This window comes from Labrus mixtus, chromosome 4 (genome assembly GCF_963584025.1).
Source record: "Labrus mixtus chromosome 4, fLabMix1.1, whole genome shotgun sequence".
Taxonomy (NCBI): Eukaryota; Metazoa; Chordata; class Actinopteri; order Labriformes; family Labridae; genus Labrus; species Labrus mixtus.
In genome coordinates, this window is record NC_083615.1 from 22,180,993 (window position 1) to 22,195,870 (window position 14,878).

Sequence of the window (14,878 nt, forward strand, 5' to 3'; positions counted from 1 at the left end):
ACACTGCTGAATGCTGCAGACCCTCATGTCTGTACTCAACTGTAATCTTTATATTACTGTTATATGCTTAAAATGTAATGTTGTACTTTTTGGATAGTCTAGGTTAGATTGAACACGTACATTGTAGGTTTCTGTTTTCAACAAGATTACAACGAGCAAATTAAAAGAAAGATTTAATATTTAAAAAATGTAATATATATTCTGTTTATGAAATTAAAACTTCAGAACATCTATTTTTTAGATTGTGAATGAAGGGATCATTTCAAAATTGGATTTCTGAAAAAGATTTACAGTTAGTCAAACTTAGAATAAACTATAATCAAATATGGTTTTTAATAGGAGGATGAAAAAAATGCACAAATAAAAAAATGCACAAATCCCTAATTATTTTGTTGAAACAATACCATCATAAATGTAGATTTAAAGGTAAAACCGCATATTTTTATCTTCATGAATGAGTTAATAAAAATAAAACCCTTAAATATATTTAGAAGGTGTGTCCAGTTTGATGATATGGGAATTAAACTACAGGTGCATTTATTGTTGGCTGGTCTGATCAGGAGCGTTTGTGTTTGTGGGTTTGTGTGTGGGCGTGTGTGTGTGTGTGTGTGTGTGTGTGTGTATCCACAGGATAATTTATTTTAAAGGAGCAAAGAGAAGACAGGAACATACATATTATCTAACGCTAAGGCCAGCCATGCACCAGTCATTTTCTTTAATTGTAATGCTGTTTTCTTTTTGTTATCAGGCTTTTCTAAGAATGTATATACATTAAAAGTTAAAAATGACATGATTGGCCTTTAGTGTAACCAATCCGGTTGATGTGGTGGCAACTTTTCAATCACAGGGAGTCACATGGTGAATCAAAACCTGCTCTATTTACTGTTATGACAGTTTAGTTTACATTTTCAACATTATTCTGTCTCGTAAAATAATTTAAACTGGCAATCAAGACTGAACATTTTTTGAATGAGGCAATTCATTAACAAGGAAGGATGCTTATTTTCTCCAATCAATTCAACTTCTTTTACAACCAACTGGATTTGAAATTTAGTGCATTAGAAAGAAAATGCAGATTTTGGGCACGTCCTTAAATGAAAGTGAAACACTGCTCATCTTAAAATATATGACTTCCACGTTTACCTCGCAAATCATTTATATAAAAAGTATAACTTGGGGCATTCGAGTAATCAGTTAGGTGACTAAAATACAGTGAACAGATCCCTGCCTGTCGATTGAATCTCCCTCACCAGAGGTCAGCTTTACCTTTCTATGTTTGTCTTTCTATAATCAGCAGAACAAGTTCCATCAGGTCGAACAAACATAGAGAGCTCTGTGAACTCGTGGCCGCATTGTTGTAACTATTCAATCTTAACCTGCAATATGGTGGATTCACTACAAAGTCATGTAACCTAATGGTAAGATTCTTTGCAACATGTTTCAGAATTGTGGTTTGGTAAAGGGGCATCTTCAAATATTGTAAAATATACAATGTAAACAAACGTTTTGTCCTGCCACAGCATGTTGAAGGTGTAACTAGCCTTTATGGTTTCTCAAGTCCATTACCTTGAATCCTGTGTCAGGGGAATCTCAAAGCTGTAAGACTTATATTAAAGACTATATTAAAGGATGTTCTCCAGGCCCTGGATCTTTGCTGCAAGTTGACCTGCTGCCTAATATTTCTTTGCACTGATCCCTGATGGCAGGAGACCAGTAGATGCTAGTGGAGGAGTTTTGGATCAAGGTGGAACAATGGTTAACTGTACGATTCTCTTTGGACAATTTTTTTAAATAAATGATGCATTCAACAAGATTTATAATCAGTGGTAATTGAAATGTACATTGCAACATTTGAAAAATAATACTTCTGTGCTTTTGCTTAAAGAGAAGTTTTCAGCCCAATTTGTATTTTAGTAAAGTACAAGGATTAAATCTCGTCTGCAATTGTTGTCAATGTTCTCTGTGTCTCTGTGTAAGCAGCTTGATGCTGCTGCGAAATCTCTCGTTCTTTGAGCATCAACAATGTCTGGTATGTCGTTGATGGCACAGAAGAACTACAATTCTCAAGTCTCTACACTTTGCTTGTATTGCAGGTTCCCTACAAAATCACAGCATCTTGTTATTAGAGTGCAGAGGATGTTATGGATCAGGGTTCTTCTATAAGTTTTGAAACTGACTCGATGAGTCCAATGATTTCTAGTAAATGTAGGCACTGCTGGCCAGGCTCTGTGCGCAGAAGAACTCAATTTCACAATAATGAAAATGGCGAAACTGACTATCAACACAGATTGGTCATCATCATTATACATGAAAAATATTGCTGTTTTATTGAACTATTTCCTTATACAAGAAAGTCAATTTATATCTATAATTGAGTTAGTGTAACATTTCAAAACTGTTTCCATGTTGATATGAAGAAGTTTGAACAATAAGGGTAATTTAAAGAAGAAGAAGAAGAAGAAGAAGATATACTTGAATAATCCCACGAGGGGAAATTCAGTTTTATACTCTGTTGTTGAACATGCTACACACACATCGGCTGAAATACACACACATGCACAAACAGGATCCTATGGACTGCACTAATGGAGAGATGTCAGAGTGAGGAGGCTGCCCACAGCGAGCGCTCCTGAGCTGTTTGGGGTTTGGTGCCTTGCTCAAGGGTACCTCGACAGTGCTCAGGTAGTGGACTGGCACCTCTCCAGCTACCAGACCAATTTCCAGACTTGATCCGCACCGGGACATAAACTGGCAACCCTGCAGTTCCCAACCCAAGTCCCTACAGACTGAGCTACTGCCGCCCCAGTTTTAGCAGTAGAAGACAAGATACAAAAACACAAACGTTTGACAACGTTCAAACACCAAACAAATATTTTGAGGCCATTAATAATGTTTTTTGTAGAAGTTGCAAAATTAGGGTGAAAATACATTCAAACAATACTGCTACACTTAGACAGAGAAGTGATATAGTAAATCCATTATATTCTGTGTAACATAGGATTGGCAAACACCATCAAACAAGACAGGCTTTTATCCCACAATTGCAGTTGCCTTCAGATTGGTTTGAAAACAACTGATCCCAACTTCTAAAGTCTAAAGTATAAAATGCATATGGCTCACTGACTATTCTGATGAGTGAGAAGACTATGTGAATATCTTTGGAACAATAATTCTCTTAATTCAAACGCTTATGGAAATGTTTTTTAAAGCAGTTGTGGATGTCAACTGTGGAACAACACTCTTGCTTGTTGGGTTTTCCCCTATGTGCATTGGTGTTTAGTTCCTGTTGACATAAACTAAAACTAGTTGGATGTAGCTGCATGAATTAAATCCCCTCTTATTCTCAGAAATCTCTCAGAAGTCAGAATGGTACTGATCTGAACAGCTGCACGGAACATAAAGAATGTGATGTTTTTTTTAAATTTATTTTAAGCTCTAAACACTTTCTTTTACTAAATCTAGTGATTTTAAAAGTGACCACTAGGTGGCAGCAGTCAGTCTAGCTGGTAAGACGCTCCCACTATTCCTACTGTACACATTCAACTGTTTGCTTTTATATATCATTTTAACTGATTGATCGAGACTTAACATTTTTAACAAAAACTTTCTCACTGTATGAATTATACAAGTGAAAGATTAAAACTTGAACATTATGCTTTTTTAATTTTTTTTATTTGGATCCCAATTAGCCACTACCAAGGTAGAAACTCTAGTTGGGATCTAGGTTTAAACAAAAAGCAATAAAACAATAATAATAATAATGATAACATTATTATTATTATTATTATTATTAATAATAATAATAATAATAATAATAATAAGAAGAAGAAGTAGTAAAATCATTACAATGGCAAACAAAGCAAAATACTCAATACTCAATAAGAGCATAGATTTGATTTGATTCAACTTTAATGAAGCTATTAAGTACCCACATTATATGTATTCAGGCAACCATTTTTATTGTAAAAGATGTTTATATATTAGAACATAAATGAATCAATACAATACATATCCTTGTCTTTGTTCTCCAACATCTCCCATACAGTACATGTCACAGTAATACTGCCATGGCACTGTGTGGATACCTTTGTAAGGCAATAGCCTCATCTGAGTCATCCATGCAGGAAACCAGAGCAGCCTGTAGTCAGCTAAAGGAAATCCTGGCTAATCTCATGTCTGTATCACATTTAAACAAAGAACAGTGCAAGGAAAACACGCAACAATATCATGTATCAGATGCTTAAAAAAAAGATTATTTTTACAGTATGATAACAAGGTTTTCACAAGTACACACTGATCAAGTTATTGAAAGGAAACCATCAATTGTAACAATCATTGGTAAATATGAGTGCCAACAAATTCAGAACTTCCTTTAGAACACATGATTTAACTTTGTTCCAGATAAGACAATGTACACACTACAACGTATAAAATAAACCCCCAAGAAATCCTACATTTTTCATCAAATAACTTTCACCTCACCGTCTAAGAAATATCAACGAATAAATAAGCTTTAATTTTCATGTGATAAAAAAACAATTTAAGATAGTCTCATAAGTGGTAGCCTAAAGCAAAAAAAAAAAAAAGAAAGATTACATAGAGAAAGAAGATTATTTAATTTGACAAACCATATCAAATCAGGCCTACCTTGCGCCTGTATAAGAAACCAGGTATATGATGAACCTGCCAGTATTTAATATATGTAGCCTAACAATTAAACTGTACTTCTTTGGCATTCATTCACAATCAGAAACATAATTTTAGAGGGCAAATATGTTCAAATTAAACTTTGAACTTTTCATAGGCCTATTCCTTACTGTATATGCATTTGTACAGCACTCTATACAACAACAAGTAGGCCAATCTAAATTTAGAAACATCAAAGATTTAAACGTGAATGAACAAATAAGTTGAGTATAGGCCTATTCAGTAACCTATGTAACACAGCTGTTGATATTTAGCTATTTTATTTCATTACTTTGGGAAAAAGCTGGATTTACATGGGTGTATTGTGAACCAATAGGGGGTGGGTGCGTTGGCATACGTCAGACGTAAGGGGTGTTCCCGAGGCACGTCTTCTTCTCAGTAGTAAGCAGAGTTGAGTGTAGCGCTCGGGCTCCACTAAAAGTAGCTCCCTGGTTCAGAGACAGCGCTTGTGGACAAGGGGGCGGACCGGCGTGAGGAAACTTGACAGAAAACAATAACAGTCACTCCGCTGACCTCTATGTAACTGATATTATTTATCAGCGCGTACATTTCTGACGACAGGCAACAACAGTGCCCGCTGACAGACGCGGTGGCGGCTGAAGCGGAGGCGCGCCCAGCGAAGGAATAACGTTAGCAGGAGAAAAAAGGTGAGGTGAAGAAGGCACGTCTGGGAGCAAGAGGAGGAGGAGGACATCAGTGACAAGTACGCGGACCAAGCCGCAGGTAGCTCTACGTTACCTGGCGTGGCACAAGATATCAAAGTGCAGGCGGGTCATGCGGATTTCTCCGGTGTGTGATCGGAGCGCCGCGTCGCAGCAGTAAACGGTGTTCAAAGAGAGAAGAGGCAGACAACAGAAGAACCAGACCGCGTCTATCAGTCCGTCCAAGCGGGCTCCTGGTCCCAGGGAAGAGCCACCATGTCCCGGAGGAAGCAGAGCAAACCACGACAGATAAAGCGTAAGCATGGCACAAGTTAATTACGAAGTGTTGTTTTCTTGTTGGGATAGAAGTGTGTGGAAAGCCACGCGCGCGCTGCTGCTGCTGAGAGGGCGCGTGTAGCATAGTTCTTGTATATTTGGCGTCGCTTCTGCTGTAGTAAACTATCAAGTTAATAAGTAGTTTGACTCGTAAAAGTAACGCCTGGTTGTCTCGTCAGTAGTTTTATTACTTTATTTTATGGGAAGGATAAATATTGCTGCAAACACAGAAGAATTAGGACTAAAGTAACTTCAGCATGTTCTCACAATAACTGGCTGATATAGACTTTACTCTTTTTTCTGCACAAAACTGACGAGCCACTTTGGCAGCCGCACTATCTGGACTGCGCAGTGATATCAAAAAGTTTCCATTTATTACCCTGTAAAGAATGCTTTGTCCATAGGCAGGCAGCCGAAAGTGTAGCCGTGGCTTCCTGTTTAATTCTGTTGTGGAAACGTCAGTGTTCTCTGAAAAAGCCGATGTGAGCATAGATAAGGCAGCGATCCGATGTGAGCCCTGATAAAGATTAAAATTGGATCTTTTTTTATTTGTTTTCTGTCTGAGGCCGCCGTTGCATTTTCCCTCTGGCTTTTCACTTCTCTTTTCCAGAGATGGGGCGTCAGATAGGCCGCTTGGCTGATTTCTTCGGCTGATAGCTGCTTACAATTGGATCTTTTTCTTTTTTTTTTTTCATCTGTCCTTTTAACTCAATAATGCATCTTAGGACCGCTTGAAAGGCCCTTTTCTTGTTCTGGTCGCTCGGCTTGTCTCCGTGCTTGACGAGTTCCTCCTGTGTATAAAACGTGTGAAGATTTTTTCACTGGGGGACTGATGTCCAAAGTTGATATCAGAACATATTAATGATGTCGTCATCAACCCCTCAGTATGCTTTGGGAGGCCAGACAGCAGGCCTTCATTTAATGTTATCAAACTGCAGATTAAAGATGAAGGAAAGAGTGTGATGTTTGGAAGACACAGCAGCAATGGAAAGCATGACATCAGCAGGACAGTTTGTTTAAGTTATCATTAAGCAAATAATAATATCTTACCATCATTGATCGTGTCACTATGTTCACAGAAACCTGATGTCTAAAAGTAGCCTATTTAAACTGTATAATATCATTAATAACAAGCACAGTGTAATGGAATAATAATGACTTTGGTATAAGAGCAGGTGTACTTTTTATGTAACATGTGGCTTCATGCAATTAATGTGATTGAGCTGATCAATCATGAACTTTTTTTTAGTCAATGTATGGAAACCTCTTTAATGAGTTTGTTGAGCAACAAGTGATATTGTTGTCACATATACAAAACTTAACTGTAGACATGACTCTGCACAATCTGCTCCTTATCCAAATCAATTTCAGTGTCTTGTTTAAAAAAACCTCTTACTCTGTGACAGGATCCTTTTCTCTCTATATAGGCCTCCTTATGTACTTTTATTGCTTAGCCAAAGATGATTTCAATGAAGCAGACTCATCACTTTGTGTAATAAAATGAGTCTTGTTTGATGGTTGGGTTTTTTTACTGCTCAAAAACTCCAACGAAGTGGGGGGTCTCGCTCTTTCTAAAAGATCTAGATGGTTAGTTTGCTAAGCATGGTAGTTTATGGGTAAATGATGGACATGTTTCACCTGAGCAATATGTTGTTTTTTTTTCCGATGCAGAGTTGTTAAGCTAATGTTAGTGTTAGCTTAAGCCAAAGTTCAGATATGTCAAGGTTATCATCAACATGTGCTGCAGACAGTGCTGAGAGTATTGTTACCTCTGGAGTCAGATAGCTCTATGGCACCATTTCTGAATCACCCAAGCGTTGTTCTCTGAAATATATGTCTGGTAAAAAGAAGCTTCATATCAGACTCAGACAACATACCACCGATGTATGGAAGTCCGTATCAGCAGACCCAGTCTATGGGTTAGTCTCTAATTATAAGCCATAGTTAGCGTGCTGTTTACAGTATTATCATTAGCCCTACTTTATTGATGGTTTAAAAATATCTCCAACCCACTTATGTCTGCTTTAAAGCAAATAAAAGGTTTTCAAATGTTGAGCTAACGGATACTCGATTTAGTGCGAAACGACTAAAGCTAACGTTTGCAGCTCACATTTGAGCAGGCGAACACATCTCAGGTTTAAACCATTCCTTAATTCCTAGCATGTGGACTACACTGTATTTTTGATAGATTCTAGATGCCAAGTAGTTCGTCATTAGCATTAGCAAGATAGCTTTTGCTGACCAACATATAACACACAGTGCTTTTCAGATGAAGATTAGGCTTTCTTTCATAACTATACAGGATAGCACTACAGTCATTGATGCCATCCATTGTCAAGCACAATATGCCTTGTTGCTAATAAGGATTTCACCCCTGAAAGTGTCCATATAGTCTGTCACTTCCTGGTTTTTCACATGTTTCCATAGAGAGGCCTATCAGCTGTGAACTCCCAGCAGGCTCCTGCAGTAGAGCCAGCAGCGAGGGCCTGGAGATGTATTCCAGACCCTGAGGCTGATAAACCCAGGCTAGACTTGGCGTGTATGAGAGAGAGAGAGTATGTGTGTGCATGTATGTGCGTGTCTCAGGGGTGTCATGGCCGTCTTTATCAGTGCTTCTGGTCCACTATGCTTCCCTGTGCACCAGGCCCCGGCTGCAGTCGAGGCCAGCCAGCCTCTCAGCCCTGTGACTCTCTTGTGATTTGGCAGACATTTTGATAGGAACTAGTGAAGAGTGATAAGGACTTTGTTCGGCTGGAGGGTGTGGGGGTTCGGCAGAGGTGGGGGTGCTACCTCTACCAGTAAAGTTACTACTAATGCAGTGTTTCTGCCATGTTGTTTTTGAGTGTGCTCTGCTGTTTGCTGCTACTGATATGACTAATTCCAGCCAGGTCACAGAGCTGTTGGTTTGTAGTACGCTTCTAACTTCTTGTATGTAGTTTGATTGTATGCAAATACACAACCAACGAAGTGTTTCGATCGGATCAGTTTCACTTTTCTGACCTGCTATGTGCTTTGGAAGCTTTAAAGATATTTGGATATATTGGATATTTAACCCCAGATGCATTAACCGAGCTAATTGTAAACCAACCAAGTTGTGTTCTCTCAGTATTTATTAAATATTTAAGCAAAAATTTCAGAGTATGCAATGAAGTGTTTTAAATTTGACCCTAGAGATAGAAATAGCACGTAAAAAGGTAATACAGCGGTGCTTTGGGTAAAGCTTTAGTTTCTGCAGAGATGCACAGAGACACACATACGTGTTTTATTTAAACTGCTGTGTAGGAGCAGGAGTGAACTTGTCAAGCATGCTGATTGGTTGAAAAATGACAAATCGTGATTCCCAAAATCAGCATGCAGATCAGAACAGAAAGAGCTGATCGTGTATCGTCTAACGAGGCACTGCACATTTGCTTCATGCAGCCAATAGAAGCAGGATTCAGCTTTAACTCTGCAATGAATCATTTCCATCCATTCCAAAGTCACCTGTTACTGAGGCAGAGGTGGTACTGCAAAATGTAATGACTCAGTTTAAATGTTGGGTACTTTGTTTAGGTCTGAATGATATTAGTTCTTGATCACTTGAACTTGATTTTTGGGAAAAGTTGTAGCCCTGTGCGAAGTGACAACTTAAAGTGCTTTCAATTTAGAAGAAACTATGAGCTCTGATGTATAAACAGGGTAAACAATTCATAATGGCTTAGAGTGGTTACCAAAAATGTGTAGACATTGAGTGCCAAAATTGTAGATTACAGACATTGGTATCAAATGTCTGCATCAAATTTCTTTTATCAGAAGATCTTTATTTGCATTTTTATTTTTATGAAAACCTCTTTCACAGCAGTAAGTTTTGATATCTGCCCAAACTCATATATTCTATCGACAGTTTTGTTTAAACCGTTACACTTGATGCAGCCCTGGAGGAGTGAATCTTTTCCTCCCGACTCCCTGGCCTGAAAAAACTTTAAAAAAAAAAAAACTACAGGAAAAGCAACAATTGACAACAACGCCCCCCTCCCTCACAACCGAGCACTGCATTAAGACAACACAGCATGGATATCTTTTTAAATTTCTCCCCCCCAACAACAATGGATTAAGTCCAGGGCTTTCTGGAGGCCCATGGTTGAGGAGGAGAAGCTGGTGTTTGTGCAGCAGATAGATATTTGTCTGTGCCTCTTTGTGCGTCATCCTCCCCAACGGTTGGTGATCTCTCAGCCTGATAAGGCTCCTCTCCTTGATGGAGCGATAGCAGGCAGGCAGGCAGGCAGGCGGCCCACTGAGGCTGGATCCCTGGGCTTATATTTTGGCGGTTGAGATGGGAGACGCGATAAAACTTGGCGGCGATCACTGCCGCTGATATCTCAGAAAGCAACAGAGAGAGAGAGATGGAAGAAGAGATGGAGGATGGAGGGCACATTGTAATTACATCTGGCTGTGTTGCATGCCATTTTCCCGGCGTTGTCACGTTGTTGTTGGTGGTTTTGTTTGCAATTGGCTAGGGGTGGGATCTCTAGATAATTAAAAGAAAAGCGGAGGGAGAGCAAAGGAAAAAAAAGCATGCAGTGATAAGAGCGAGGAGCGGAGGTGAATAGTGGGAAGGAGGAGTGAAAAAGTGTGTGAAATACATGGCTTTTAGATGAATGTGTTGTGATGTGTTTTAATGGAGGCGCAGCCTGCTCTGCTGCTTCCCCCACCCCTCTGTGAAAGATGTTTTAGGCTGATAAGGAGGCCTGCTGATGGTAGATAGATAACACCCTGCAGATCCACACTGCTGATTGTGTGTTTGTGTGTGTGTGTGTGTGTGAGAGAGAGAGAGAGAGAGAGAAAGCTTGCTTCCTATGACATCACTGCTAGAGCTCAGAGGTCAGCATGAATAATACGCTGCCTCCCACGGCTTAAAGCAAACCAGGACGCCTACAGAGGCCAGACAAAGAAATCGCCAATCTGACCTCCACAGCCTCCTTTACTTCTTCTTCTGCTCTTTTTTTCGCTTCATAAAACAGTGGTTAAACTTCTCTGAAAGCTCACAAGAGGTGTTATTAGATTAGTAAAATGACTTGAGTCAGGTTCCAGTTGAGTGTGTCGCAGCTGTGTGAAAGGAATGTGTTGTTCTTTATCAGTAGGCCAACAAGGCTCGGGTCACGTGAGTGTTATATGGACGCACAATTGAGAGATTAATTCATTCTTTGTGAGCCAAAGTGAAATACAGCACACAAGAACGTCTAAATTCCAAGCACACACAACACACACACACACACAACACACACAACACACACACACACACACACAACACGCACACACATACACACACACACACACCCAGAAGACTGAGCAGCGCCTTGGTGGCTTTCTCTTGTGTGTTTTTTTCGCCTTCTTTGTTCTGCTTTTAGCTTGATGTGAACTTTCGATAAGCCGCGGGGCCTGATCTCCGGTGCAGATAGAGATCGCCAAGTGTGATTGGAGTTGTTATCAGGCTGGAGCAGGCAGGAGCTGAGGCTCCACTGCAATAACAACAGGCCCGGGTGGGAGCAGCCGGGGTCCGGACCCTGGCAATCAGTTCCAGCCCTAATGGGATTAATGTTGTTGTATAATTAGATGATAGGTGTGAATGCATTTCTTTTCTCCCTCGATCTCTTCTCACTCATTCACACCCCCTCCCTCCTCCTCCTTCTTCCTCATCTCTTCTCTCTCTCCTCCCTAACAAGCATTGTCATTGATTAATTTAATTAAAATTAATAGCACGTATTACTCATTCCAGATTCTGTGTAAGATAGTGCAGACATGTTGGGAAATTTTGGTGTTCATCGATGATAATCTCCAGGTTTTTTTTTTGCGTGTGTCTTTTTAAATATTCTTCTCTGTTAAAGGCGTAAAACTTGAAGAGTGTACAGTCAGCGGGGAGGGAGGAAGAGGGAGGAAAGTTACAGCATCAGCAGGATGACTCGCTCTGAGTTGATTCTGACAGATATCAAACTAGAGATGGTGACTGATTGGGTATCAAACGGCAACAGTTGCTCACAGCTTGGTGTGCATGCAACTGCAGTTTGTCAAAAAGAGCTTGTTGCTTCACCTTAGGAGTAACATTTAGAAAACTTTTTGCCTCATGTGTAATCTAAAGTTTCTTTTTAAATCAATCAAACTCAAGTGACTTCACTCTTGTTCTTCACAATCTGTCATTGCACTGTTTGCTTTGTCAGTTTGTTGATCTCATGTGATATGTCCTAGTTTAACAGTAACCATGATATCACTTTACAGCGATAAGAATGTAAAATAAAGTATAGTTCAGGATTAAGGCCTTTCTTCACTTATTTTGGTGTAGGTTTAAGCTCTTATAATGCTTCATCCTTTAACTTCTTTTCACCCCTGTCAACTTCTTCTTTGGCCAATTAACTTCCACTTACGTTGCACTCATTTATGTCACAAGCGCCACCCTGAGGAGTCATGAAGTAGACACTGTGAGTCAAAATGGCAGGGCTCTTCTTAGAGTGCTGTTATTCTTATCGATATTTGGCACCAGGGATTGGATAATAGATTCAGAAGATTCAATCGGGACAACTATTAATTTCCATACTGAAATTTTGTCCAAAACCTAATATTAAATGAATATACTCTGTAATATAGATCTGTAAAATAATGTCTGAGGTGTAGGCTACACTTCCTGCTATTGTCTTGCTTACTTCTGCTGTGTGATAGGCTCTAAGTGTTTATAATTGTCGAGGAAAAAGTTCCAAAGCTTTATTGTATTGCTTTTATTATGATTCCATTTAGAGATTGTAGAATGACCTTAAAGAACCCACAGTATTAGCACCCTGATTGGCTCTCTGTCAGAAACTCATCAGATCCTTAACGGGAAATCATTTATGGCCCATGTGACCGGGAAATTATTGAACTTCTTCCCCAAATGTCAACTACTTTTTTGGTTTCAAAATCAGCTCTTGATAGAATAATTTATATTTTAGTTGATTTGATTAAACACTGGATTTTCCTGTTTTTTTTCTTCTGTTTATGTTAAAGGTGTTAGTTTTTTTTGCACTGATGTGTGTGTGTTTGTGTGTGTGTGTGTGTATGTGTGTGTGTGTGTTTGCATTGTGCCACTGACGGAGAGTGTGTGTGCATGTACGGTCAGATAGACCAAAGGGGGAAGTTGGCCGGGTTACAGAGGAAACACCGTTTGCGTTGGGTGTGTGGATGAGTTATTACTCTTTCCTGCTATTTACCCAGGGGACGGCCTTATGGTGAATTATGGTTCCTGAACTCAGCGCCGTTGTAAACGGTTTCACCCTTGACCTCGGCGTTGAGGACTCCGCAGACGATGGGGGGGGATATCACCCCGGACCAACAGTAGCGTAATCTACGTCCAAACTGTTTGCTCTCGCTGTAATTACCACTCTGCCTACTCTTCCCAGGGAGCTTTGTGAGAGCTTAACTCATGGCTGACGTGCTTTCTGGTAGGGGCAGTGGATGTTTAACCAGAGTAACTAAAGAATGTCTTCGAGCTGCTGTCCCAGGGAAACATGAATACGCACATAATTAGGAAGTATAGGCTAAAGCAGGTGTGTGTGTGTGTGTGTGTGTGTGTGTGTGTGTGTGTGTGGCTGCTGATGTAGGTGTTTGTGTGTGGGATAGCTGCTGGCCGTGCAGCTCTGATATCTGGTCAGAATGACTCAGGACACTTTGAGGACAGTGTGTTTATGTGGATATATATCTTTGTGTATGTGTATGTGTGTATGTGTGTATGTGTGTGTGTGTATGTGTGTGTGTGTGCGCGCGCAAGTGTGTGCGAGTGTGTTTGTGAAACAGCCAGTGTTATGACAAGGCCCCCCCAGCGGCAGTGATAAGACAGACCATTTGCTCCTACTGTGCTGAGCGCTCTGTTCCGGGGTGTTAAGGCAACCTGGGCAAACAACACCGCCTGACCTGCTTTTAGTCCACACACACACACACACACACACACACACACACACACACACACACACACACACACACACAAACTCACACACTCTCCTGACCCGACCAGCCGACAATTAATGCACCTGTGGCTTTAATTCCCACATCACCAAACTGGACAAACGTTGAAGAATTCAAAAATCAGACGTCAGAGCAACCTGACGACATCATGTCACTATATTCAATTGTTTCTAAACACATCATGATTTACTTTTTACAGACACATTCATTCACCCTGTTCTTGACCACTGTGTGATCCTGCTCAATGTTGTCAGGTCAAAGAAGTTTGATCATAACACAGAACATGTTCAGTGAAAACTCAAATCTGTCACGTGCCAAAAAAGTTTTTTTTTACCAAACTAAATTTTCTTTTGGTTTAATTTGGGTTCATCGAGCAACAGACATTTTGAACACAAATAAATGTGGGTCTTCCCATCTGAAGGTATTTAATCGGTGGTTATTCAGAGCGGTGCAGCAGGGCAGTTTGTGCATTTTTTTTTTAATTTAAATTTCCAGTTCACTTAATATACTCTGGTTATAAATAAGCCCTTCAATAGATATTTTTATTTAGTGACTTAAATGCAGGATTCTCCACCATGCTAGATAGAGCATCTCTTTTTACAGATATCGTGTAAAAGTGTCTTTTTCTGTAACAATGGTCACTGTGCCAGAGTAGACAATCACAGCTATACATTTGTGACTTTACAGACAGACATACTGCAGGATGGTGGTACCCAACAATCATCATGTGATGTTAATTTGATAACATTGGGGCGGAACTAGACGACAACCGGTTGTTATCACTGGCGCTCTACAAATAAAGATTGATTGACATCTTAATCCATATTATACTTTTTATACTATAATACTAAATTTATACCTGTCATGGAAAAGTTTCTGAGACAGATAATGTAATATTTTTTATCACTTACAGTATATTAATATTGATTATATTGTATTTAAGAAACTTCTGGTTGTGTGGCTGAATAAACCGGCTGACCTTTTTAAAGCCCATAACGTACAGAGCAAGAGGCAGATGGTATTTGTTGACCACAGAATTTAATTAGTTAGATACATTTTTTTTACTTCCTCTTATCTTTTATTTACAACACATCATTTTCATTCACAAACAGGTAGCACTTCCACAGAAGGCTTGCTGTTGCTTGGATAGAAAAGGCTTGACCAAACAGTGTTGAGATCATAAAGGAGCCACACTGCCTTAACAAATGAAAGAATTAGAGGAGGAGAGA

General features: G+C 39.7%; 1 protein-coding gene across 1 annotated transcript in view; it reads left to right on the forward strand.

Moving 5' to 3' along the window:
• The first annotated feature begins 5,088 nt into the window (after positions 1–5,088).
• Positions 5,089–14,878, forward strand: part of zfpm1 (zinc finger protein, FOG family member 1) — a 102,955-nt gene continuing 93,165 nt past the window's right edge. The window contains exon 1 of the mRNA XM_061036405.1: positions 5,089–5,664. Within this exon, the coding sequence (XP_060892388.1) occupies positions 5,625–5,664 (40 nt within the window). The 5' untranslated portion in view covers positions 5,089–5,624. The remainder of the gene's footprint in view (positions 5,665–14,878) is intronic.